Source organism: Capricornis sumatraensis, chromosome 20, assembly GCF_032405125.1.
Source record: "Capricornis sumatraensis isolate serow.1 chromosome 20, serow.2, whole genome shotgun sequence".
Classification (NCBI taxonomy): domain Eukaryota; kingdom Metazoa; phylum Chordata; class Mammalia; order Artiodactyla; family Bovidae; genus Capricornis; species Capricornis sumatraensis.
The window spans coordinates 46,064,580-46,092,110 of NC_091088.1; the positions used below are offsets into that span (position 1 = coordinate 46,064,580).

Consider the following 27,531-nt stretch of genomic DNA (forward strand, 5'->3'; position numbering starts at 1 on the left):
AAAAACCAGAAGAAATATAGGGAAAAGAAAAATATACATAATCATAGTGAGACATGTTAACTTTTCTCTGAGAATATCTTATCAAGTGCAGAAAAAATAAGATTAGGAGAATCTTGAATGATGTCATTAATAATTTAAATATAATAGATTATATTTATATTAATTTATGTTAATCTCATATCCTCCTCAAATATGTTTAAAATTTTGTATCTCATACATTATTAGATTTCCATAGGACATTTAGAAAAACTACCAAAAAGATAAACATTACTAAATTTCAAAAAGTAGAATTCCTTTTTTTTTAGCCCATATTATTATTTTTTAAAAGGCCCCTCTGGAGTCTGATTCAGTAAATCTGAAATGGGACCTTGAGTCGATGTGGTTTGTTTTTTTTTGGCCATGCCACGTGACATGCAGGATCTTAGTTCCCTAACCAGGGGCGGAACCCATGCCCCCTGCCGTGGGAGCACAGAGTCCTAACTCCTGGACCACTAGGGAATTCCTGTCAATAATTTTTTAAAATATATATATTTTATTGAAGCATAGTTCAGTTACAATGTTTCAGCACAGCAAGGTGATTCAGTTATACAAATACACATATATTATTTTTGAAACTTTTTCATCTTAGGTTATTACAAGATATTGACTATAGTTCCCAGTGCTATACAGTAAACCTTTGTTGCTTATTGCATACCTATTTTTAAATTAGAAATCAGTATTGTATTCATACTAAGTTAAACAAGTGGAATCAAAATGCCCTAATTTTGTTAGTTAGGCAAAAATTCATGTTTTCTAAAAAAATATATTATACATGTATACAAAAGGTTTTCTACTATACTTGATAAAGCCTTGAGAAAGAACATTAAAAAAAAAGGAAGAGATGAAGGAATTGGAGAACAAAAACTAAATGAAGTGGTAGCAATGAATATGAAATATAAAAAGTGAAACTAGATAAAAGTAAAAGGTCATCATATAGTCTAGTTGTTTTCATTTTATTTTATTTTTTTTTTGACGATAAATGCATATCATCATTTATTTAATGTTTAAGCTCTTGCACTAGATTTTTACAAGCTGGTGAACACTGACAAATTATTTCTCCCACAGAACTATAACCACTTGTTCCCAGACAGTATAAATATATGGTTGAGCTAACGTTAATACACATCACCATTTTATCAATTACATAATAAAACAAATTGTCAAGTATCCAAATATTAAGTTACACAGCTCAAAAGGTATATAAAATATTAAATGTCTGCTCAATTCATTAGCAGAAACCCACTTTTTTTTTTGCAAGAGAGGCTGGGAATCACACTTCAAACAAAACTAAGTCGGTAAACAACTTCAGGTAAGTATGAAAAAAAATTACAAGAATTTCAGAAATTTTGATTTAAGAATTGTTTTAGTTACAGTAACAAAGTATTTCTACCTTTTAAAAAAATATTTACTAAATTAAAGCGCATATTCTACATGTTCTGCACAAGACAAAGGCAACATTTTACTAAAAATACTTAATAGCCCCCTCCCATTCTTTTTTCAGGCCCTCCCTGTAAGTTGCACCCCAAAGTGCAAACATTAAAATGAACTGTAAGGCTTTTGTCTGGAGACATTAAAGACATGTGCTTCTGTACAATGTAGATTTTCAAAATGGAGGCCTTCTACAACATAAAATGCGATTTATAGAAAGATATTAAATAATCACTGTAAGACTTGGTTAATAAAAAGGGAGCAAATCTGATGTATACTGGTATGAACGTGGGAGATATAAACATATTGTGAGCAAACCAACCTCATAGGCCCTATTTTCTATGTTTGAAATGATGCAAGGAATAAACCACATAAGGTCCAGAGTGTTCATAGTTCCTGGGATTTGTTCTATATGATACTAAAAATATACAAGTATTGTGCTGGGTATTTTGGCACCTAGTCTTTCTAAATTTCTTATATATTGGTAAGATTCTGGCATGGAAACAGATTTAATGACATGACTCAATACTGCATGATTTCAGGAAAGGTCAATTGGTATAAATTATAAGCACATATTAAATGCTGAACAGCAAGAATTCTTTACTAGTATCCAAATAGGCTGATCATAACCTGAACAGACACTACAATTCTGCCAGGCCTACGGCCTGGTGAAACTGCTCTTCAACACTCCTATGGAAGCTTCATCAGACTTATTCACCAAGTCAACCAGGCTATCTGCTATGTACGACAAATTCCATTCCATCTCAGGTTCCACTTCCAGTCAATGGCATCATGCACCCTGGTTTTACTGAATGCAACAGTTGTTTCTATGCCCATTGGAGTCTTTGAAGCGCAGCCGCATTTTAGGACGATAGTTCTCCAAATACAAAAGTTGCTTGCTGTTAAAAGCTCCTCGCCGCTTTTGTCTTATGAACTGTACTGCATCTTCGTATTTCATTCCACCTTCAATTAGTGCTAGGGCAACAAGCACTGGAGCTCTGCCAAGGCCTGCAACACAGTGAACAGCAATACAACAACCAGGGTCTTCACGAAACTTAATTTTCACAAGACTTAACCAATCATCAACAATCTGGTTAGATGGTGGTGCGCCGTCATCAAAAGGCCAATCAAGAACATGGATGCCTTCTTTCTCCACAAGAGTAGTGTCGTAAGTTGCTTCACATACTCTTACAATTGTGGTAACTCCATACTTCTTAAGTTCCTCTATAAATTTGCTTAATGTTGCATTAGTTGGGTTGTGTGTAATAAGAAATCTCATGTTCCTGTATGTAACTTCCACAGGAGCTGGGCGGTTCATTCGAGCCATGTTAATTTACTTAAAAAACACTCAATAGGGATATGAAAGAATTTAAAAAATTGAATACAGAAATGATGCAAAGAAACACAGTCAACTTTAATATACTCCACTTGAAATTCTCAGTGCTTTTAAGTATGAAGTTGGGAGTGATGAATGAATGAACCTCTTAACAAGCAGCAGCAATTCTTCAATCCAGTAATACTGAGGCAATAGAAAGGAAGTGCACTGAGGTTTACCCCATCCAGATCAGAATTCTTGTATAAAAATGCTCTGTGGATTTCAATTCAACACCTGTGTCCAGGTTAACCAGTCTTATGGGGGCTTCTTGGTTGAGCAGTAATGAATTTCTGCAGTTCACTTGTCTGCATAGAGGTCGTGCTGTGCCTGGCAGTAATCTCCACTGCCCTTCAGAAACTCCATAAATGTGTGACCGAGAACACCACAGAACTGAGGAATATGTCTACTCATTGAAGACTGTGGCCTAACCATACAGCCGGTCCCGAGGCGGCGGCGGCGGGGCAGGGGCGGCGGCGGGCGTCGTGCGGCGGCGGCGGCGACGGCTTCGCGGGCGGCGGGGGCACCGGAGTCGGTCCTGCAGTGAATGGCCCGGGGAAGAGCACGCAGCCTCGCCGCCCGCAGCCCAGGCAGCCCTAGTTGTTTTTAAATATGACTGCTCATTAGAGACACATCTGGAGCTCTGGAGAAAAAAGCAATGCTTGAACATTTGTATTTTTCAAGAAAATTTCAAGGTAATTCTGATATATATCTGGATTTTAAAAAGTGATTACAGGTTTTTCTGTTGGATCCTAGTTTTGGTGATATAGACTTCTGTTATTTTTCTGTTGACCAATCATGATACAATGGTATTAAGTGAGTAATAGTTACCTAATCACAAGAGTTAAAGATGTTTGTCAGTTTTCACAATCAATAGCCAGACCAAAAAGAAAGGTAATTACAACTGCAAGCCATAAAGGGAACATGATCAACTTAACAATATAAAATAATTACATAAAATTTTAGGGGGGTCAAGCAGAGTGATGTGTTAAGCGGAAGTGCATACATCCACATGCTTTCATCCACCCAGCCAGTCTATGTCTTTTGGTTGGTGTATTAAATCCACTTACATTTAAGGTAATTATTGATATGTATGATCCTGTTCAGTTCAGTTGCTCAGTCGTGTTTGACTCTTTGCGACCCCATGGACTGCGGTATGCCAGAATTCCCTGTCAGTCACCAGCTCCTGGAGCTTGCTCAAATTCATGTGCATTGAGTCGGTGATGCCATTCAACCATCTCATCCTCTATCATCTCCTTCTTCTCCTGCCTTTAATCTTTCCTAGCATTGGAGGCTTTTCCAAAGAGTCATCTCTTAGCATCAGGTGGCCGAAGTATTGGAGTTTCAGCTTCAGCATCAGTCCTTCCAATGAATAGTTAGGGCTGATTTCCTTTAGGATAGACTGGTTGGATCTCCTTGTAGTCCAAGGGACTCTCAAGAGTCTTTTTCAACACCGCAGTTTAAAAGCATCAGTTCTTTGGTGTTCAGCTTTTTTATGGTCCAACTCTCATGTCCATGATGACTACTGGAAAAACTATAGCTTTGACTAGATAGACTTTTGTTGGTAAAGCGATGTCTCTGCTTTTTAATATGGTTTCTAGGTTGTTCATAGCTTTTCTTCCCAAGAGCAAGCATCTTTTAATTTCATGGCTGCAGTGACCATCTGCAGTGATTTTGGAGACCAGGAAAATAAAATCTGTTTCCACTGTGTCCCCATCTATTTGCCATAAAGTGATGGGGCCAGATGCCATGATCTTCATTTTCTTAATGTTGAGTTTTAAGCCGGCTTTTTCACTCTCCTCTTTCACTTTTATCAAGAGGCTGTTTAGTTCCTCTTGGCTTTCTGCCATAAGAATTCTGTCATCTGCATATCTGAGGTTATTGATATTTCTCCCTGCAATCTTAATTCCAGCTTGTGTTTCATCCAGTCCAGCATTGTGCATGATGTACTCTGCGTAAAAGTTAAAAAAGCAAGGTGACAATATACAGCCTTGACATACTACTTTCCCAGTTTGGAATCCCTGATCCTATTACTATTTCCCATTGATCTTATTACTGTTTTCTTAATTGTTTGGGGTTTACTTTCTGTAGGTCTTTTTCTTCTTCTGTGTTTCCTGCCTAGAGAAGTTCCTTTAGCATTTGTTGTAAAGCTGGTTTGGTGGTGTTGAAATGTCTTAACTTTTGCTTGTCTGGAAAACTTTTAATTTTTCCATCAAACCTGAAGGAGAGTCTTGCTGGGTAGAGTACTCTTGGTTGTAGGTCCTTTCATTACTTTAGATATATCATGCCATTCCCTTCTGCTTGTAGAGTTTCTATTGAGAAATCAGCTGAAAGCCTTATGGGAGTTCCCTTGTATGTTATTGTCATTTTCCCTTGTTGCTTTTAATAATTTATCTCTGTCTTTAAATTTTTGTTAGTTTGATTACTATGTGTCTTGGTGTGTTCCTCCTTGGGTTTATCCTGCCTGTGATTCTCTGTGCTTCCTGAACTTGGTTGACTATTTCCTTCCCCATGTTCCTGAAACTTTTTGCTATTATCTCTTCAAATATTTTCTCAGGTCCTTTCTCTCTCTCTTCTCCTCTGGGACCCATATAATGTGAATGTTGGTGCTTTTAATGTTGTCCCAGAGGTCTCTTAGGCTGTCTTCATTTCTTTTCATTCTTTTTTCTATATTCTGTTCTGTGGCAGTGATTTCCACTCTTCTGTTCTCCAGGTCAGAATTTATCCATTCTTCTGCCTCAGTTATTCTGCTATTGATATCCTCTAGTGTATTATTCATCTCTGTTCATTTATTCTTTAGTTTTTCTAGGTCTTTGATAAACATTTCTTGCATCTTCTCAATCTTTACCTCCATTTTTTCCTGAGATCCTGGATTATCTTCACTATCATTATTCTGAGTTCTTTTTCTGGAGGGTTGCCTATCTCCACTTTATTTAGTTGTTTTTCTGGGATTTTATCTTGTCCCTTCATCTGGGACATAAATTTCTGCTTTATCATCGTGATTAACTTCCTGTAATATAGTTTTTGTTTTAGCTACTGTGAGACTGTGCTTGCTTCTTCTGTCTGCCCTCTAATGGGTGAGGCTAAGAGGATTATGTAAGCTTCTTGATGGGAGGGAGTGGAAAAACTGGGTCTTGCTCTGATGGGCAAAGCCTTGCTCAGTAAAACTTTAATCTAATTATCTGCTGATTGGTGTGGTTGCACTCCCTCCCTGGTAGTTGTTTGGCCTAAGGCAACCCAGCCCTGGGGTCTACAGGCTCTATGGCTAATGGTGAACTCCAAGAGAGTATATGCCAAGGGGGATCTTCCAGTGCCCTGGTCCCTGTGGTAGGCCCCTGCTGACCCACACCTTCGCAGGAGGCCCTCAGCAGGTAGTTTTGGTTCAGTCTCCTATGGGGTCACTGCTCCTCTCCTCTGGATCTTGCGGCATGCAAAATTTTGTTTGTGCCCTCCAAGACTGGAGTCTCTGTTTCCCCCAGTCCTCTGGAAGTCCCATAATTAAGTCCCGCTGGCCTTTAAGGTCGGATTCCCCAGGGATTCCCAGTCCCTTTTTTGGATTCCAGGCTGGGAAGCCAGACATGGGGCTTAGAACCTTCACAACAGTGGGAGACTTCTTTGGTATTATTGTTCTCCAGTCTGTGGGTCACCCACCCGGTTCATATGGGATTTGATTTTATCGATTATGCCCCTCCTATCGTCTCGCTGCAGCTTCTTCTTTGTCTTTGGACATGGGGTATCTTTTTTTGGTGGATTCCAGCATCCTCTTGCCGACGGTTGTTCAACAGCTAGTTGCAATTTTGGTGCTTTTCATGGGAGGAGATGGGCACATGTCCTTCTACTCTGCCATCTTAAACAGGAGACTCTTGTCAATAATTTTTAAGCATGCAAAAGATCTGAGGCTAAAATATTTGAGAATGCTGCTCAATGAAAAAACAGAGATGAATGAAGCAAAGAATTAGAAGCAACTTACATATTCATCAACATTAACTTCATTATCATCAGTAGCAGCAGCAGCAGTTTGAACAGCACCATCCACATACTGAATCATGAAAAATTCTGCTGTGCCTAGGACTGTCCTAAGTTCTTTGCATGCATCATCTCATTTAATCCTCACAATAGCTATATAAAGTGAGTACAATGACTATCACCCCCCATTTTCCATATTGGAAAACTGAGGCTCAGAAGAGGTTTAGAAACTTTCCCAAGGTCCCAAGCTAGTAAGGAATAGATCTCAAGGCATCACTTAGAGTGATCTGGTCTTAGAGTGGAATATGGGCACCCTTTGGGGTTGAAGGTAATACAAGCTTCTACTCACATAGTCATTCTTTAGTAAATGCTGGCATCAGTATGTGTCTTTTACTGTCAGAGCCTTAAATAAGCCTCAGTTGCTTTGGATAAAACATTTCAGATGAAACATGTACCCAAGCACACACGTGCCTCCCAAATCCTGGCATATTTGGAGAGCCTCATTTCTCTGGAAAATAAAGCACCCTTTGGGCCAAGCTTCCTTCTCAGCAACCCTGGGAGCTCCAAGAACCTCCCAAGTGCCACCAGAACTAAAGGCCATCAGACACTAACATCTATGGCTGTGGCTCATTCTTAGACCCTCTGTCTACTATGGAGTGGGTTTCCAGGAGGAGCTGACCAGAGCTGACAGAATGCTAATGAGAGCCTGGGGTTCTTGCGACAGCTGCCCAATTACAGCTCTATTAAGTACAGTACTGACCACGAGAGGCCCAGCCAGAGGAAGCAGAGCCCCGGAAAGAAATATGCCTGGCCTAGGAATCAGGGTGTTGCTAACTGCAGGTGCTTTCCTGTGGGATGTCAACACCTGCTTGAGGCCCAGGGATCTTCAATCCTTCCAGACACAGGAGACAGATCTGGGCAATGAACAGTCTCCCTTGGTAACCCAGCAGGTGATATGGTTCCCAGGGGCTGCCCACAGCTCTGACCTGGTGCCTTAATGCTGCATCTTCCATGTCACTGCCTGCTTCTTGCTGTCTCAGGCCAGCTCTGCGTGTGCCCCATTCCTGCTCTTCACCCTGCTCAGCACAGGGCATCTCAGTGTAGAAAACACAGTGGTTCCGCGAAAGTCACTCTGCACCTGGAAAAGTGTCTGCACAGGCTGGTCTGACCTTCACCAGAAGCTTTTCCGAGGGTTCTTCCTGACACAGGGATTGAAACTGCATCTCTTGCATCCCTGCATTGGTGGGTGGATTCTTTACCACTGCACCACCTGGGAATTGTACCCTGGTTGGCCCAGTAATATTAGCCTGCCAGCACTGGGGAGAGGGAGAAGATAGGGAAATTTTTTGCTCTGTTCAGGGGGCAAGAGGTGGTTCTCCTTCACAAACTCAGAGGACCCCCATCGTCTACTTCTCAGCAGACAGTCCTGTGAGCTGGGACTGGAGCCAAAGCAGGGAGAAGTTAGGCATGTATCCTATCCAACTGTGCCCTTTGATGCCTGGTGTCATGCCCCTGCCACACAGAGAATTGGAATCCTCGTGCCTGCCAGACTCTAGGCCTCTGTCTGTGTCATAGGTAGATGGTCTTTCCAAATTCCTTCCAACTGACCCTCCGGCTCTTTTCCAGGCTCTCTGGAGATCACCCCTGTTGTTAGCATGGCCTTCCTTCCAAGGACGTTGCACTCAGGAGAGAGTGGCAGCTGGTACAGTGGTGAGTTGAGTCTCGCCCCTGCTGTAGACTTTTCCCTGTTAGCATATGGGCTTTACCATAGTCCTGCTTCCACCAGAGTTTGGGGTCTTGCAGACTCGTTTTCTGTAACGTCTTATTAGCTGCTCCACAAGCAAAGATATAGTGATTTTCAAGGTCAGGAGATCCTTAACATTGTTTCCCGTACTAGCTATGTAGGCTGCTGGGGATTTTTGCCATTTTACAGTCACCAGCCTTCCATTCTGTGAACCTTTATTTCCTTCTGGTGAATTTCTTACCTCCCACTGTGGGGACTAAAAGGGCCAGGCCCTTCCTCTACCAACCTTAGGATAGCCAGGGGTTGGGCACCTGTCCCTAATCAGACTCTATTCTGAGACTGTGCAGAACAACGCAGGCCCTGAGAATGCAGGGTGCTTGAAGCCAGGCTGTGGTCCCCTTGCTCAGTCTTCAGAGATCCTATACAATCTGTCCTCAGCTTCCTGGCCTCACTCAAGCCCCCTCCAATGGAGTCCTCTTGCTCAGAGAGAGAGAGAGAGAGGCCACCTCCAGTTCTTATAGCTACAAGGCATACTTAAAGAATAAATTTTTGGTAAATAATTCTTCCTGTGTATAAGTCCTGTTTTTGTTTCCACTTGAATTGTACATACCTGTGGGCAGTTCCTGCTTCCTCCTAAGCCTGGAGCTTGGTGTGGCCTAATGGCAAGAAAGGGGCTTTGGAGCCAGAAGGCTTGAGCATGAGGCTCAGCCCCAGCGCTCACCCACTGTGGTTGCTTGGTTTCATCATGTGGCATCTTTAGTCTGGACTCTGCATTTGTAAAGTGAGTGTGATGCTTAGAATGGTTACCCTCCTTCCAGGCTTCAGGGCCTATGTGAGGATCCCATGAGTTACCTGGGAACCAGTCTGAAGGGACCTTATCTCCTTCATATTCAGCAAACAGAAGCCAATACCACCCTGCTCCCAAGGAGGAGACACACAAGCAGACAGGTGGTTGTATAGGTTGGCTGTACAGGCATGCAACAGAGGCAGTCACGCAGGAGTTCAGAAGGGCCTCACACTTGGTTTATGCTCTGTTCTCACCATCTTGAAATTCTCAACAATTTTGAACAAGGGGTCCTGCACTTTCATTTTCCACTGGGCCTGCGAATTATTTAGTGATTAAAATACTGTGATTTTAATCACGTACTCTGATTAAAATATTGTGTGAACTGAGAGCACATACAGTGTGAGTCCATTTGTATGAAGTGTGAAAACAGGTGACACTTATCTAAAGGGTAGAAGTAGGGGTGGTAGCTATGGGGGCTGAGTGAGGAGGGAGCGGGGTGCGGGACAGAGAACAGAAAAGGCCTTGGAAGGCTTCAGTGGGTCCAAGAATGTTCTGTTTCTTGCTTTGAAAGCTGGTCATTCAGGTGTGCTCACTTGGTGAAAATTCATCTAGCTTGGCAAGGATCTGTGCACATTTCTGTATGTGTGTTACACTTCAGTACAAAGTTAAGAGAAAATGTGTGGAAGGACATGCACGTAGTAAAGGGAAATACAGGGTACTTAGGATGCTCAGAAAAGGCTTCCTAGAGGTGGGGTCTGAAGAAAGTCCTGAAGAAGCAAGAGGCTGAGGCTGTGGTGGGGTGAGGGGGGCTGTTCCTGCAGCAGAAAGGCAAGCCTGTCAGCCTGGGGATGATCAGAGGCACAGCTCAGGAGAGCATGGGCTCTGCCTTGGAGCTGGACATGAAGTAGGCAAGAGACACAAGGGTGTACTGTATACATCTTTGCAGGGGCCTTGGATTCTGCTCTGGGCAGTAAGAAGCCATGAAAGATGCTGAAGACTCCAGTTGCAGTGTGGAGGGCAGACTAGGGTGGAAATGGGAAGTGGGGAGACACTGGCCTTCTCAAGGCCACAGGACTTTCCTAGGTGAGTAGCGACAGGAGTTTGGGCTGGTGGAATGTAAAGAAGGAAATGAATTTCAGAGACAGCTTTTTCAGATGTTACATTGGATGATTTTACCTTGTGACCACAGATTCTTTGACATTTTTCCCATCAAAAAATAGACTTTAATTCCCCCACCTCTATGGGCTGGCTTTAGTGACTTGCTTGTGATGAATAAAATGTGGGTTGAGTGATGCTATGTGACTACTAAGGCTAGATTAGAAAAGGTGGTACTGCTTCCAGTTGGCTCTCCCTTGGTACCCAGCCATCATGCTGTAAGGAAGTCTGGGCAAGAGAAGAGCTCACATATACGTGTTCTGGCTGACCACGCTTCTGAGGTCTCAGGCGACAGCTAACCTCAAGTCTAGAGTTGTCCATGAAGAGGTTTTCACGATAACTGCAATTGCATGAGATTCTGAGGACTCCCTGTCAACCTCCAGAACTGTGATTTGTGCCATTAAGTTTGGGTGGTTTGTTGGCAGCAAGAAAATAGCACCCTTCACTATTAAGAAGACTTTTCAGAAGAGCTTAAAAAATTCCCAACATCCAGGCTAGATCCAAGCTTTAATATTCTTCTGAGCCCCAACATGCAGTCATGGTTGAGAAGCACTGCTGTAAACCAACCCCAAGGCTTGAACTGGGTTAATTCCATGCATTGCCCCTCATTCCCCCTCTTCCCCTTACACAACTCGTTTTCCTTGTCACTGGTTTCCATCTTCAGTTCCTGGTAGATAAAAGTGATCCATTTAAGCAACAGGAACTTTAAAATCAGTGCATTAGTCCTTGATGCGTGAGATGTTTATTTTTAAAGCAGCGAAGGAGAATGGATATGCAAGGGAAGCAGGGAAGGTCCCAGGGGTAGGAGTGTGAATAAGGTTGCTAGATAAAATACAGGAGGACAAGGTAATTTGAATTTCAGATAAACAATGAAGATTTTTAAGTATGATCCAAATATTACATGCATGCATGAGATGCTCCAATTATTATATAGACATACTAAAAATTATATAGTGTTTATCTGAAATTCAATTTTAACCATGTTTCCATGTTTTTATTTGATAAATCTGGCAACCCTAGGTGTGAAGCCAGATTAAGGTATATTTAGGCCTCAATAGAGGAGGGACATCTATAGACTCCTGAGTCCTTCAATGCCAGGGTAAAAAGCACTCAGAAATCTCCAGATCACTCCCCTTGTTGGAGAAAAGTGAACCTCCAAGACAGGAAGTAATAAATTCAAAACAAGCAGCTCTTAATTTGTACAATATTATGTTAACTAAAACCATGCAAATATTTATTGTTTTGTTGCAATAAATACTTGCATGCAGGTTTTTGCGATGACATAAATTTTCAGATCAGTTGACTAATGCCTAGAAAAGAAACTGCTGGGTAGAGGGGCTTCCCTAGTGGCTCAGATGGTAAAGAATCTGCCTGCAATACAGGAGTCCCAGTTCAATCTCTGGGCTGGGAAGATTTCCTAGAAAAGGGAATGGCTACCCACTCCAGTATTCCTTCCTGGAGAATTCCATGGACAGAGGAGCCTAGCAGGCTACAGTACATGGGGTCTCAAAGAGTCAGACACCACGAGAGATTAACACACACACGCGCACGCACACACACACACACGATAAGTCTAAGTTTAACCTTGTGCAAAATCAACAAACTGTCTTCCAAACTGGCTGTTACCATTTTATATTCCCATGTAATGGAAGAGAGTTCCTGTTGCTCCATATCCTAGTCAGAAATTGGCATCATCTGTTTGCTGGATTGCAGCAGTTCTAGTAGATGTGTAACAGTATCTCATTGTTGTTTTAATTTGCATTTACCTATGATAAATGATAAAGCTCAACATTCAGAAAACAAAGATCATGGCATCCGGTCCCATCATTTCATGGGAAATAGGTGGGGAAACAGTGGAAACAGTGTCAGACTTTATTTGGGGGGGCTCCAAAATCACGGCAGATGGTGATTGCAGCCATGAAATTAAAAGACGCTTACTCCTTGGAAGAAAAGTTATGACCAACCTAGATAGCATATTCAAAAGCAGAGACATTACTTTGCCAACAAAGGTCCATCTAGTCAAGGCTATGGTTTTTCCAGTAGTCATGTATGGATGTGAGAGTTGGACTGTGAAGAAAGCTGAGCACCGAAGAATTGATCCTTTTGAACTGTGGTGTTGGAGAAGACTCTTGAGAGTCCCTTGGACTGCAAGGAGATCCAACCAGTCCATTCTAAAGGAGATCAGCCCTGGGATTTCTTTGGAAGGAATGATGCTAAAGCTGAAACTCCAGTACTTTGGCCACCTCATGCAGAGAGTTGACTCATTGGAAAGGACTCTGATGCTGGGAGGGATTGGGGGCAGGAGGAGAAAGGGACGACAGAGGATGAGATGGCTGGATGGCATCACCTACTTGATGGATGTGAGTCTGAGTGAACTCCGGGAGTTGGTGATGGACAGGAAGGCCTGGCATGCTGTGATTCATGGGGTCGCAAGGAGTTGGACACGATAGAGCGACTGAACTGAACTGAACTGATGATAAATGATGTTGAACATTTTTTACATGCTTATTTGATATCTACGTATCTTCTTTGATGAAGTGTCTATTCAGATCTTTTGACTGTTTTTTAAAATTGGGTTGTCTGTATTCTCTGTTAAACTTTGAGTTCTTCTTTTTCTGCATACAAGTCCTTTATCAGGTATGTTATTTGAAAATATTTTCTCCCAATCTGTGGATTATTTTTCACATTCTTTTAGCAATATATTTTGCAGAGCAAATGTTTTCAATTTATCTATTTTGCCAAATGCAAGGTCATGAAGATTTTCTCTTATATTTCCTTCTATAAGTTTTATAGTTTTGTTTTTTACGTTTCAAATTGCTGACATCTGTTGGATCATAGAAAAAGCAAGAGAGTTCCAGAAAAACATCTACTTCTGCTCTATTGATTATGCCAAAGCCTTTGTGTGGATCACAAAACTGGAAAATTCTTCAAGAGATGAGAATACCAGACCATCTTACCTGCCTCCTGAGAAATCTCAAGAAGCAGGTCAAGAAGCAACAGTTAGAAATGAACATGGAACAATGGACTGGTTCCAAATTGGGAAAGGAGTACGTCAAGGATATATATTGTCACTCTGCTTATTTAACTTCTATGCAGAGTACATCATGTGAAATGTTGGGCTGTATGAAGCACAGAATTTTGATTCTGGATGCTGGAATTAAGATTGCTAGGAGAAATATCAATAACCTCAGCTACACAGATGACACTACTCTTATGGCAGAAAGTGAAGAGGAACTAAAGAACTTCTTGATGAAAGTGAATGAGGTGAGTGAAAAAGTTGGCTTAAAACTCAGCATTCAAAAAACTAAGATCATGGCATTCCATTCCATCCCTTCATGGCAAATAGATGGGGAAATGATGGAAACACTGAGAGGCTTTATTTTTTGGGGCTCCAAAATCACTGCAGATGGTGACTGCAGCCATGAAATTAAAAGATGCTTGCTCCTTGGAAGAAAAGCTATGACCAACCTAGACAGTGTATTAAAAAGCAGAGACGTTACTTTGCTGACCAATGTCTGTCTAGTCAAAGCTATGGTTTTTTCCAGTAGTTATGTATGGATGTGAGAGCTGGACTATAAAGAAAGCTGGGCACTGAAGAATCGATGCTTTTGAACTATGGTGTTGAAGAAGACTCTGACAGTCCCTTGTACTGCAAGGATATCAAACCAGTCAATCGAAAGGAAATCAGTCCTGAGTATTCATTGGAAGGAGTGATGCTGAAGCTGAAACTCTAATACTTTGGCCACCTGATGCGAAGAGTTGACTCCTTGGAAAAGGCCCTGATGCTGGGAAAAATTGAAGGCAGGAGGAGAAGGGGACGACAGAGGATGAGATGGTTGGATGGCATCACTGACTCGATGGACATGGGTTTGGATGGACTCTGGGAGTTGGTGATGGACAGGGAGGCCTGGCGTGCTGCGGTTCATGGGGTTGCAAAGAGTCGGACATGACTGAGCAACTGAACTGAACTGAACTGAAACAGAAACTCTATAGCCATTAAGCAATGACCCCTATCTCTCCTTCCCCTCCAGCCCTTAGTAACCTCCAGTCTACTTTCTATCTCTATTGATTTACCTATTTTATTTTAGACATTTCATATAAGGGAAATAATATACTATTTGAACTATTGGGTCTGGCATATTTCACTTGTCTATAATTTCATATTTCAGTTTTCATAATTTTATATTCATCTTACAATACTTTTAAGGTTCATTAATGTTGTAGCATGTATCAGAACTTCCTCCTTAAGGCTGAGTAGCATTCATATACATATATACACATATACTATATATATATATATATATATACACCACATTTTATTTATTCATTCATCACTAATGGAATTATGAATATTTTTATCTGTTGGCTACTGTGAGTAATGCTACTATGAACAGAATTGTACAAGGATTTGTTGGGGTCTCTGTTTTCAATTCTTTGGGGGACGTATATCTGGGAGTAGAATTGCTGAGTAATATGGTAATTTTATGTTTAACTTTTTGTGGTACTGCTATTCTTTTCCACAAAAGCTGTAACATTTTAAATTTCTACCATCAATAAAAGAGGGCTCCAATTACTCTTCATCCTTGCCAACACTTATTTTCCCTTCCTTTCTTCTTTCTTACCTTCCTTCCCTTCTTTTTTTATAAATAATATAAATTTTTTTTATAATAGTGGTGATGAAGTTGTATTTCATCGTGGTTTTGATTTGCATTTCTCTAATGATTAGGGTCATTGAGCAACTTTTTCAATGCTTATTGGTTTTTTGTACAACTTCTTTGGAGAAATGTTTATTCAAGTCCTTTGCTCATTTTCTAACTGGTTTTGTTATCTTTTGAGTCATGATTTATAAATATTTCTTCCCTTTGTTGTCTTTTCACTCTCTTGATAGTATCCTTTGATGCATAAAAGTTTTTAATTTTGATGAAGTCAAATTTACCTATATTTTCTTTTATTGCTATGCTTTTGATGTAATATTTAAGAAACTACCAATTTCAAGATCATTAAGATTTGCCCCAGTGATCTCTTCTAAGAATTTTATAGTTTTAGGTCTTATGTTTAAGTCTTAAACTCATTTTGAATTAATTTTTGTATATGGTATAAGTTAAGGGTCCAGCTTCATTCTTTTACATATGGGATCCAGTTGTCCTGGGATAACTTGTTGAAGACACTATCCTTTCCTCATTGAATGATTTTGGAAGCTTTGTCAAAAATCAATTTACCATATATGACTGAGTTTATTTTTGATATTTTTTTAATTTAATTACATTGGTCTATGTGTTTACATTGCTAATCACATGGTGTTTTGATTACAGTAGCTTTTTAGCTACAGGACTGGAAAAGGTCAGTTTTCATTCCAATCCTAAAGTAGGGCAATGTCAAAGAATGTTCAAACTACCACACAATTGGACTCATCTCACATGCTAACAAGGTAATGCTCAAAATCCTTCAAGCTAGGCTTCAGTAGTACATGAACCAACAATTTCTGGTTGTACAAGTTGGATTTAGAAAAGGCAGAGGAAATAGAGATCAAATTGCCAACATCTATAGGACCATAGAAAAAGCAAGGGAGTTCCAAAAAAACATCTGCTTCACTGACTATGCTAAAGCCTTTGGCTGTATGGATCATAGCAAACTGTGGAAAATTCTTCAAGAGACTGGAATAGCAGACCACCTTACCTGTCTCCTGAGAAAACTGTGCAGGTCAAGAAGCAACAGTTAGAACTAGAAATGAAACAATGGACTGGTTCCAAATTGGGAAAGGAGTATGTCAAGGCTGTATATTGTCACCCTGCTTACTAAACTTATATGTGGAGTACATCATGAAAAATGCTGGACTGGATGAAGCAGGAGCTGGAATTAAAATTGCTAGGAGAAATATCAATAACCTCAGATATGCAAATGACACCACCATTATGGCAGAAAGCAAAGATGAACTAAAGAGCCTCTTGATGAGGGTGAAAGAGGAGAGTGAAAAAGCTGGCTTAAAACTCAACATTTAAAAAACTAAGATCATGGCATCCAGTTTCATGGCAAACAGGTGGGGAAACAATGGAAACAGTGACAGACTTTATTTTCTTGGGCTCTAGTATCATTGCAGATGGTGATTGCAGCCATGAAATTAGAGATGCTTGCACGTTGGAAGAAAAGCTATGACCAACCTAGACAGCATGTTAAAAAGCAGAGACATTACTTTGCCAGCAAAGCTCTGGTTTTTCCCACAGTCATGTATGGATGTGAGAGCTGGACTATAAAGTAGACTGAGCTCTGGAGAATCGATGCTTTCAAACTGTGGTGTTGGAGAAGACTCTTGAGAGTCCCTTGGACTGCAAGGAGATCAAACCAGTCCATCCGAAAGGGTATCAATCCTGAATATTCATTAGAAGGACTGATGCTGAAGCTGAAGCTCCAATATTTTGGCCATCTGATGTCAAGAGCTGACTCATTGGAAAAGATTCTGATGCTGGGAAAGATTGAAGGCAGGAGGAGAAGGGGGCGACAGAGGATGAGATGGTTGAATAGCATCACGTATTCAACGGACATGAGTTTGAGTAAACCATGGGAGATAATGAAGGACACAGGGAAGCCAGGTGTGTTGCAGTCCTTGGGGTCACAAGGAATAGGACATGACTGAGTGACTGAACAACAACAGCTTTTTAGTAAGTTTTCAAATCAGGAAGTATGAGATTTTTCCCAACTTTATTTATTTATTTTGATTTAATAAAGTTTTATTTTTCAAAATGTACAGCTGGTGGGACCTGTTCATGCATCTTCACCAGCAGCTGGGGCATCTCCACCCTTGGTGTTTCTGGTGTAAATCACTTGAGCTCTGTGCTTTGAAACCAGTTTAATAAGTCCTTTACTAAGGAGTTCCTGAAGGGCTGCTCTGGCCAGGGAACCACGAATCTTCAGTCTCTCAGAGACCACAGCTGGAGTTATAAGCTTATAGTTGGGAACTTCTTTACAGAGTTTGTCATATGTTGCTTTGTCAAACAAGACTAGGTTATTGAGCTTGTCCCGAACTTTGCCTTTGGACCACTTCTTCCTTTTGGCCTTGCCCCCAGATTTGTTCACTGGATCTTTGTCTTTCTTGGCCGACTTTCCGGCATCTTTCTTCTTCTTGTCGTCCTTGGGCGGCATAGCGAAGCCCGGAGAGCAGCTGCAACCACTCCCAACTTTATTTTTTGCAAGTTTGTTTTGGCTATTGAGAGTCCTTGCAATTCCATATGAACTCGGCTGAACTTTCCTACTTCTGCAAAAAATGTCATTGAGATTTCATAAGGATTGCTTTGAATCTGTCTGTTATTTCAAGGAGAATTTTTGTATTTATCTGCTTGGGTTGCTACAAGAGAAATTTATTGTCTCAGTTCAGGAGAGTAGACGTCCTTTATCAAGGTGACAGCAAAGTCAGTTTTCAGTGAGAACTCTCCTTTCGTCTTGAAGATGGCTGCCTTCTCACTATGTCCCACATGGCCTGTCCTCAATGTATGTGTATGAAAAGAGTGAGCTCTCTCTTTTTCGAAAGACACTGATCCTATTGGATTAGGACCTCACCCTTGTGACCTCATTTAACCCTAAATACTTCCATAAAGGACTTATCTCCAAATACAGTACATTGAAGGTCAGGGCTTCAACATATAAATTTTGGGAGACATTCAGTTCACAACAGTTTTCATCTTAACTATAGTATCTCAATTTAACTTCAGTCTTACAACCCATGAACACAGAGTTTTTCCATTTATTTGTGTTTCATTTAATTTCTTTCAATAATGTTTTATAGTTTTTAGTTCAGAATTCTTGTGCTTCCTTATACTCATCACTAAGTATTTTATTCTTTTTTATGCTAGTGTAAATGGAATTGTTTCCTTAATTTCCTTTTCAGATTGTTCTCTGCTAGTGTATATAAATTTAACTGGTTTTTGTCTGTTGATTCTGTGTCCTGCAACTTTTTTTATTACTTTAACATGCTTTTTTTCTTCTGGATTCTTTACAATTTTCTACATATAAGGTCGTATCATCTACCAATAGATATAATTTTACATCTCTCTCACTTTGGCATTGTTTTATTTCTTGATCTTGTCTAATTTCTTTGACTAGAACTTTCAGTACTATGTTAAATAAAAGTGATAAAAGCAGACATACGTATCTTGCTCTGGATCTCAGAGGAAAAACTTTCAGTCTTTCCCCCTTGGGTATGTTAGACATAGGGTTTTCATATGTGGCCTTTATAAGGTTGAGGAGGTTTCTGTCTCTTCCTAGTTCATTGAGTGTTTTTATAAGGATGTTGGATTTTTGTCAAATGCTTTTTTCTGCATCAAGATTATCAGGCAGTTTTCCTCCCTTTCATCCTATTAATGTGGTATATTGTTTTGATTGATTTTCTTATGGAGAACTACCTTTGTGTTCCTGGGATAAATTCCACATGATCCTGATGTATAATCCTTTTATTATGGTCATAAATTCAGGATTCAGTGTGTTAGTATTTATTGAGAGATTTTGCATTTATAGTAATAAGGGACATTGCTCTGCAGTTTTCTTTCTTTCAGTGTCTTGGTCTTGCTGACCTCAAAGGTGTTCCCTCTTTCTTACTTTTTTATAAGTGTTTGAGAAGAATTGGTGCTAATTCTTCTTTAAATGTTTAAAATTCACCTTTGAAGCCACCTGGATTTTTCTCTGTTGGGAAGATTCTGATTATTGATTTATTCTCCTTAGCTGTTAATTGGCTTTCATGGTTTTCTGTTTCTTCTTGAGTCAGTTTTATTAGTTTTTGTTTTTTTCTAGGAATTTGTCCCTTTTATCTGGTTTCTACAGTTGTTCTTAGTATTCTCATGTTCTTTGTTTCTCTTTGTAAAATCATAATTTTGTCCCATTTTTATTTCTGATGTTAGTAGGAGTCTTCTCTCTTTCTCTTAATTTAGGTTGTCAGTTTTATTAATCTTTCTAAGAGCCAATTGTTTGTCCATTTTCTGTTTGTCTCTTTGTTATTTCTTTCTCCTGCTAGCTTTGGATCTTGTTTTTCTCTTTCTAGTTCCTTAAAGTACAGTTAGGTTATTGATATATTAGTTTGCTAGGGCTACCATAACAAAATGCCATAGACTGATGATCTACACAGCAGACATTTATTTTCTCACAGTTGTAGAGGATGGTATTCCAACATCAAGGTGTGAAGGGGGCTGGCTAACTCTGAGGCCTCTTCTTGGCTTGCAGTTGGATGCTTTCTTGCTGATTCTGCATTTGTTTATGCTTGCGGCATGCATGCCTCTGGCTTTTCTTAGTGTCTCCAAATTTCCGTTTTACTTTCAACTCTTCTGTGTTTTTCATTCTAAAGTGAGTCACCTGCAGACAGCATATAGAACCAAATACTTAGAAGATAAATGTATTTACCCTTCTACTGGAGCTGGGGGTGGGACAGCTTCCCACAGGCACAGGAGCTAAACAGGCTAGGTTTGAATACCTGAATGAAGGGAGATAGGATGGGGCTTCCCTGATAGTTCAGTTTGTAAAGAATCCACCTGCAATGTAGGACACCCCGGTTCCATTCCTGGGTCGGGAGGATCTGCTGGAGAAGGGATAGGCTACTCACTCCAGTATTCTTGGGCTTTCCTGGTGGCTCAGCTGGTAAAGAATCTGCCCGCAATGCGGGAGAGGGAGACCTGAGTTCGATCCTTGGGTTGGGATGATCTCCTGGAGAAGGGAAACTCTACCCACTCCAGTATCCTGGAGAATTCCACGTGCTATATAGTCCATGGGGTCTCAAAGAGTCGGACACAACTGAGCGACTTTCACTTTCAGGGTGGGCAGCTGCCAACATCCATTAGAAAGGGTGAAAGTGAGAACTGGGCGACCAGAGCAGAAGCTAGTGAAGTAGCTGAGGATACACAGATGATGGTGGTGTTAGAGCAGTCGGAGACAGCCAGTTTCAGAGGAATTGGATGTTTGATATGTAGTAAGAAAAGACAGCAAACATTTACCATCTGCCCCAAATTTCCTTCCTTTTTTCTTTGAAGCAAATGTAAAAAGAGTGTATCTGAATTGGGGAGCTGGCCAGAAGGGAAGAGAAGTCTAGCAAGCAGGCACACCAGGGTGAGAATTGAAGTTCTCTGTTAAGTACTGGAGCAGAGATGATTATTACGCCAAGGCCCATTCCATTCATTAAACATTAACTGAGTGCCTACTGTGTACAAAGGCTGTACTAGAAAGAATCACAGGAGGTTGAAATAAGAGGAAAAGTTTGGGCAACGTTATCCTTGAAGTCTCTTAAACAGCCCATACATAGCAATATATTAATTAAAGCACAATACCTTAATATATGTAAATGCTATGTGCGCAGTAATTAATACACAGGCAAAATTTAATTGCATATTTTAATTCATTAAACAGGTACAGTGAAAGGTTGAATTTGTTAAAATTAAATATGCTTATAAAGCAGTACACGAATTAAGCTCCTATGGCCAAATGCAGCGCTCAACGACTGAGTGCATATGTAGGACACAAGGCCAAGGTAGGTAATCCTGTCCGTGAACTGAGCGTCTAGCCTCCCTAGAACGAAAGTTTCCAGGCAGCGCAGCCTCAGAATAAGCCAGCCGCCGCTGCCCCGCACCTGCACCACGTGACTCACCGGGGGCGGGACGAAGGGCGGAGGCTGCGTGCGCTTCCCAGCGTGCCGCGCAGGGCGGGGCGAGGGGCGGGGCCTACGGAGGAGGCGCGGAGGAGGCGCGGCCGCCACAGGACGCGTCCCTCGGCCCAGCTACCGGATCGGCGCTTCTCGCCTTCAACGGCCGGCCTGCTGCTCCGAGCCCGCGGCAGCGGCGGCGGCTGCAGCGGCGGGCGGCATGAGCGTGTGAGATGCGGCCGCGGGCAGCCCGGACGCGAGCAGCGGTCGCCGCGGTAGCGGAGAAGGCGGGCGCGGCCTCCTCAGCGCGGGGCGCGCGGTGCATGAGGGCGAGCACGCGGGCGCTGGGCAGCCGCCGGCCACGCCGCTTCCATAAACACTTGTTTAGGACTCGTTCGCCCCGCTGAGGCCCCGGCATCCCCTTCATGGAGGCCCCGCCAGACGCCAGGCCCCACGCCTCGGCCGCGGCTCCGCTGCGCGCCCCGGAGGTGGCGCGGCTCCGTGAGGAGCAGGAAAAGGTAACAGGCCGCTCTCCGTCCCGCGCTTAAGCCAGTGGTCTCGGGAGGCGCCCGCTCCCCGGCGCGTCCTTGGCGTCCGGTTCCCCCTCCCCGTGGCTGGGGCCTAACCCCCGGCCGACCCTCTGCTGCCCTCAGTGGGCCGCAGCCTTTTGGTCTGGGCCCAGGCCCCCCGGACCCGGAACGAGGGAGAAGCGTAGCCTCTAGGCCTGGAAAACGTGTTAGGAGAAACTTTTGTCACGTGCTTTTGTTGTCTTTTGTCTGGGACCCCTCGACCTTCGAAGGGAGGAGAGGGTTGGGGGAAAAGAGACGTAGTAATCTGTTTAACTTCTGTATGAAAGTGGGTTTTAAACCTTAATGCGTACAGCGATGCGTGGGAATATTCTTGGTGAAGGACACGCTGTAAATGGAAGAGTTCACCTTATTTTTTAAGCCATTTCTCTAATCGTTGCTAAAATGTATACTCTTATAGTGATAACGCTTCTTGTGCATTTCTAGGTTTAGTTTCGTATATGTAAAAATTGAATGGTGTTTTGTTAAATTTTAACTTCAATTATATAAATAAGTTTTAATCTTCTAATAAAGAGGAGAGAAAGTTTTGTATTTCCTAATGGGATTGCATACGAAGTATACCAATTTAAGAAATACAGTATTATTTTAATCTGAGATTTTTAATCTGAGATTTTTACCCCCTCTGGGTTCCTTATCATTTGTTTCTCACCGTCTCCGAAAGTTTGAGATTCTTACTTTGAAAGGCAACTTTTAATTTACTTAATATATGTCTTGTGATCTTATTGAGATTATCATGGTTATAAAGGTTAAAAAGTTGTTCAAAAGCTGTAGACACTGGGAATCCCTAACTTCTCTGTTGAGCATTTCTGTATAAAAATGACTACTTACATGGGTAAACAAATCGTTAGCTGGATGAGGGACTTTTCATAGAACCTAAAAAATCCTGGTTTACTTGGAAACAAGCTGCTAGGATAAATTGTGGGAACCTTTCCTACTATATTCTGTTTGTTCTAAATTATTTCGTGCATTGGATTTCCCTTTCTGAGAGCCGTTTTTCCTTGGCTTTCTTCAAATTGGAGGTTTAAAAATTCAGGTTCACTGACTGCATTTAAATTGTAAGACAAAAAATTTTTCTTACCCCCCCCCCCCAAGAGAAGTAAAAAGAAAAGACAGTCCTTCATGAAACCAATTTCTGACAAAAACTATTTACATTTTTTATTTTAGAAAATGTGCAACAGACCCTGGAAAAAGAGTTTTCCCATTGCCCTTCTTTCTGCTGAGTAATTAACTCTCTCCTCCTTCATAGTATATGTTTGCATACTGCTGACTTGATATGTATTCTCCCACTTGGCGTGTTGAAAAGAGAAATCCTTAGTTTTATTCTGGTGTTAGTGAGTCTGAAATACAAAGGATACCGTTTGGAGTGCTCTGAACAGCTTTCGGGTCTGGTATCCAGTTGCATTTGAAACCTCCTTTCTCAGTTCCAGTCCTGTAGGAACCCAAATAGCAGTTTCAGTAGAAAGTTGAGTATGTTACCAAATTACTTTTCTGTGCAGTGTTAATGTTAATTTCACTTCCCTGGTGACTCAGATGGTAAAGAGTGCCTGTAATGTGGGAGGTCAGGGTTCGCTCCCTGGGTAGGAAAGATCCCCAGGAGAAGGAAATGACAACTGACTCCAGTATTCTTGCCTGGAAAATCTATGGACGGAGAAGCCTGGAGGCTGCAAAGAGTCCAACATGACTGAGTGATGTAAATCAGTGTTATTTTGGCATATAAAACAAGCATGTGCTTGTCTGTCATGGGTGTGTGAGATCATCCTCAGTTCATGATAAAGCCTCTGAGTAAATAGCAACAAGTATTTTAACCAGTCTGCTTCAGTGGACAGGAGAGACCCATAAGGCCACAAAATACACTGGTTAGTTAGCTATCCTTTAATTACAGTTCATTGTGGGAAAACTTTATCTAGTAAGTAGTTAATAAATAAGTCATATTTTTGTGAGGGACTGTAGGCTTTAAAACCAACCTAGCAGCTGTAGGAGTACAGTGAACTCTAGTAGGAAGTGTTAGGACACTGTTTGAAGGAGAAAGGGGAAAAAAGACATATCAGTGTAGCAGTTAGTATTACTTTATGTAAGTCTAATTAAATGTGCTTTTGGACTTGCTTTTCCCTACAAGGACTCTGTGAGAGAATAAAATATGAAGAAAATGATTTGAATGACCCCCCCCTCCCCCCCCCCCCCCGTTTTGGTAGCTAGCTTGCTGCTAAGTCGCTTCAGTCGTGTCTTGCTCTGTGCGACCCCATAGACGGCCTCCCACCAGGCTCCCCCATCCCTGGGATTCTCCAGGCAAGAACACTGGAGTGGATTGCCATTTCCTTCTCCAATACATGAAAGTGAAAAGTGAAAGTGAAGTCGTGTCCGACTCTTAGCAACCTCGTGGACTGCAGCCTACCAGGCTCTTCCATCTATGGGATTTTCCAGGCAGGAGTACTGGAGTGGGGTGCCATTGCCTTCTCCGGTAGCTAGCTGCTGCTGCTGCTGCTAAGTCACTTCAGTTGTGTCCTGCTGCTGCTAAGTCGCTTCAGTCGTGTCTGACTCTGTGTGACCCCATGGACTGCAGCCTACCAGGCTCTTCCGTCCATGAGATTTTCCGGGCTAGAGTATTGGAGTGGGGTGCCATTGCCTTCTGCGTCAGTCTTGTCCTAGTAGGCTGTAATTGCAGAGAAGAGAAATGAGCTCTTTATATTCAGTGGACACCTTTGGTTCAGGCCATTGTTTTCTCTGGGAATCTTGATTAACAATGGCTCCTAGATAAAGAGGCTTTCCTGATAGCTTAGTTGGTAAAGAATCTGCTTGCAATGCTGGAGGTCTCAGTTCAATTCCTGGATCAGGAAGATCTGCTGGGAAAGGGATAGGCTACCCACTCCAGTATTCCTGGTCTTCCCTTTTGATTCAGCTGGTCAAGAATCTGCCTGCAGTGTGAGAGATCTGGGTTCTATCCCTGGGTTGCAGGTAAAGATGGTTTAAATGTTGCTCATAAAATTTTTCCTTTTCAATTCAAGTAAGGAATATAACACATTTTACCCTGGTTCCCTCTCTGTTTTTTCCTTGATTATCCTTTGGAGCATTGAGTAACAAGGAAAAATAGTAACGTTAAGGGGAAAGACAGAGGAGAGGCAAGGATGATCCACAACTTCAGTGAATGACATCTGTAGTAAATGGATAGGATCAAGTATTTAAATATTGTTCTCGTTAATGGCATCACTGCTGACATTTTCAAAAAAATTTTTTTGGTGAAAACTTCTGTTTAAGAATCTAGCAAAAAGACATGCACAGAAAGCTTTTCTGCAGATTTGTTTATAATAATGAAAAAGCTAAAAATTCAACATTAGGGGATTGGTATGAGGAGACTTTTATGCAGTTATTAAAAATTATAGAACAGTATGTGGTGTGGTTAATTATGTTTATTTGTGTTAGAATGGCCAAAAGTTCATTCAGGTATGAACTTTTTGGCCAATCCAGTATATACATATTAACACTTTATATAGGTGAGTGAAGTTGCTCAGTCCTGTCTGACTCTTTGCCACCCCATGGATTGTAGCCTACCAGGCTCCTCAGGCCATGGAATTTTCCAGGCAAGAGTACTGGAGTGGGTTGCCACGAACCCGGGTCTCCCGCACTACAGGCAGACCCTTTACTGTCTGAGCAATGTACCACTAAATGTTTTAAAAGCACACAGTTTCATTTCTTATTTACCTAAGAGTGAGTGCATTGAATAGGATTTTTTTTTTTTCAACAAAGGCTATGATGAAAACCTAATTAATGAAAGCTAGGATGTTGTATCTTTTAATTGCTATATACTTTCTGGGCCTAACAATTCTTTGTTGGTTTGAACACCAGTCAAGCAGGTTTATTTCTTTTTCTGGAGTGGATTGATGCAGTTTATTCAAATATCTATCCCAGATGGTTGCCTTTTCTTTTTTCCTTGGAGATTTTATTTACTGTTAATTCCCAGAAGATATAGGGACAAGAGAAAACTTGGATCATCCCCCCCTCCCCATCTTTTGTTTTGTTTAACTAAATCAGTTTTTACCAATATCAGTTAAGTATTTGGTAGAAAAAATGAAATCTACTTAGGAGCCTCTTTGGGCTAATCTATTTGTTTTCAGGTATTTTTAAATTTCTTTTTGATTTTTTTCAGTCATCCATTGGTTATTTAGTAGCATGTTGTTCAGCCTCTATGCATTTGTGTTTTTCTTCCTGTAATTGATTTCTAATCTCATAGTGTTGTGGTCAGAAAAGATTCTTGATATAATTTTAATTTTCTGAGATTTACTGAGGCTTGTGTTGTAATAGCTCAGTTGGTAAAAAATCCGGCTACAATGCAGGAGACCCTGGTTTGATTCCTGGGTTGGGCAGATCCGCTGGAGAAAGGATAGGCTACCCACTCCAGTATTCTTGGGCTTCCCTGATGGTTCAGCAGGTAAAGAATCCACCTGCAATGTGGGAAATCTGGGTTCCATCCCTGAGTTGGGAAGGTCCCCTGGAGAAAGGAAAGGCTACCCACTCCAGTATTCTGGCCTGGAGAATTCAATGAACTGTATAGTTCATGGGGTTGCAAAGAGTTGGACACAACTGAGTGACTTTCACTTTGATGATTTTAATTTTCTGGGATTTACTGAGGCTTGATTTGTGAGCCAAGATGCTGGAGAATGTTCTGTGCGCACTTAAGAAGAATGTGTATGCTGCTGCTTTCGGATGGAATGTCCTATAAATATCAGTTAAGTCTGTCTGGTCTAGTGTGTTACTTAAGGCTTGTGTTTCTTATTAATTTTTTTGTCTGGATGATCTATCCTTTGGTGTAAGGTGGTCTGTTAAAGTCCCCCACTATTACTGTGTTACTGTTGATTTCCTGTTCTATGATAGTTAGCATTTGCCCTGTGTATTGAGGTGCTCCTGTATTGAGTGCGTATTTATTTACAACGGTTATATTGTTTTGTTAGATTAATCCCTTGATCATTCTGTAGTGTCCAAATTACAATTTCTTATAATTGTCTTTGCTTTAAAGACATTTTGTATGATATGAGTATTGCTGCTTCAGCTTTCTTTTGATTTCGTTTTGCATGGAATATCTTTTTCCATCCCCTCACTTTCAGTCTGTATGGGTCCCTGGGTTTAAAGTAGGTCTCTTGTAGACAGCGTGTATATGGATCTTGTTTTTGTACCCATTCAGCCAATCTGTGTCTTTTGGTTAGAGCGTTTAATCCACTTAAATTTAAAAGGTAATTATTGATTTGTATGTTCCTTTTGACATTTTCTTAATTGTTTTGGGTTTGTTTCTGTAGGTCTTATTCTCTTGTGTTTCCCACCTAGAGAAAGTCCTTTAGCATTCTTTGTAAAGCTGTTTTGGTGATGATGAATTCTCTTAGCTTTTGCTCCTCCTCAAAGCTTTTGATTTCTCTCTTGAATGTGAATGAGATCCTTGCTGGGTAGGGTAATCTGCAGGTTTTCCGCTTTTATCACTTTATATTTTGCCAGTCACTTCTGGCCTGCAGAGTTCGTGTTGAAAAATCAGCTGATAACCTTATGGGGATTCCCTTGTATTTTATTTGTTGCTTTTCCCTTGCTGGTTTTAATATTTTTTCTTTGAATTTAATTTTTGTTAGTTTGATTACATGTGTCTTGATGTGATTCTTCTTGGGCTAATCCTGTGTGGGATTCTCTGACCTTCCTGGACTTGGGTGACTATTTCCTTCCTCATGTTAGGGAAGTTTCCAACTATAATCTCTTAAAATATTTGTTCAGATCGTTTCTGTTTCCCTTCTTCTTCTGGGACCCCCGTAACACAAATGTTGGTGCCCTTCATGTTGTCCCAGAGGTCTTTGAGACTCATTTCTTTTCAGT

General features: G+C 41.2%; 2 protein-coding genes and 1 pseudogene across 4 annotated transcripts in view; 1 reads left to right on the forward strand and 2 right to left on the reverse strand.

Annotated features, from left to right (window-relative positions):
• Positions 1–1,063: 1,063 nt before the first annotated feature.
• On the reverse strand, positions 1,064–2,794 carry LOC138096165 (protein tyrosine phosphatase type IVA 1-like). Of its 3 annotated transcripts, none has more exons than XM_068992246.1 (2): positions 2,690–2,794; positions 1,064–2,596 (listed from the first exon to the last, which is right to left on the reverse strand). In XM_068992246.1, the coding sequence occupies exons 1-2, from the start codon at positions 2,792–2,794 to the stop codon at positions 2,273–2,275; spliced, it is 429 nt and encodes a 142-aa protein (XP_068848347.1). In that variant the 3' UTR covers positions 1,064–2,272. The 3 variants fall into 3 exon arrangements, with proteins under 3 accessions (XP_068848347.1, XP_068848346.1, XP_068848345.1); XM_068992245.1 differs by having other exon boundaries at positions 1,064–2,401; positions 2,459–2,794; XM_068992244.1 differs by having other exon boundaries at positions 1,064–2,794.
• Positions 2,795–17,213: 14,419 nt separating this feature from the next.
• LOC138097199 (small ribosomal subunit protein eS25 pseudogene) lies at positions 17,214–17,649 on the reverse strand (annotated as a pseudogene).
• Positions 17,650–21,525: 3,876 nt separating this feature from the next.
• The window catches only part of URI1 (URI1 prefoldin like chaperone), a 61,227-nt gene continuing 55,221 nt past the window's right edge, over positions 21,526–27,531 (forward strand). The window contains exon 1 of the mRNA XM_068992433.1: positions 21,526–21,618. Coding sequence (XP_068848534.1) covers positions 21,526–21,618 — 93 coding nt within the window. The remainder of the gene's footprint in view (positions 21,619–27,531) is intronic.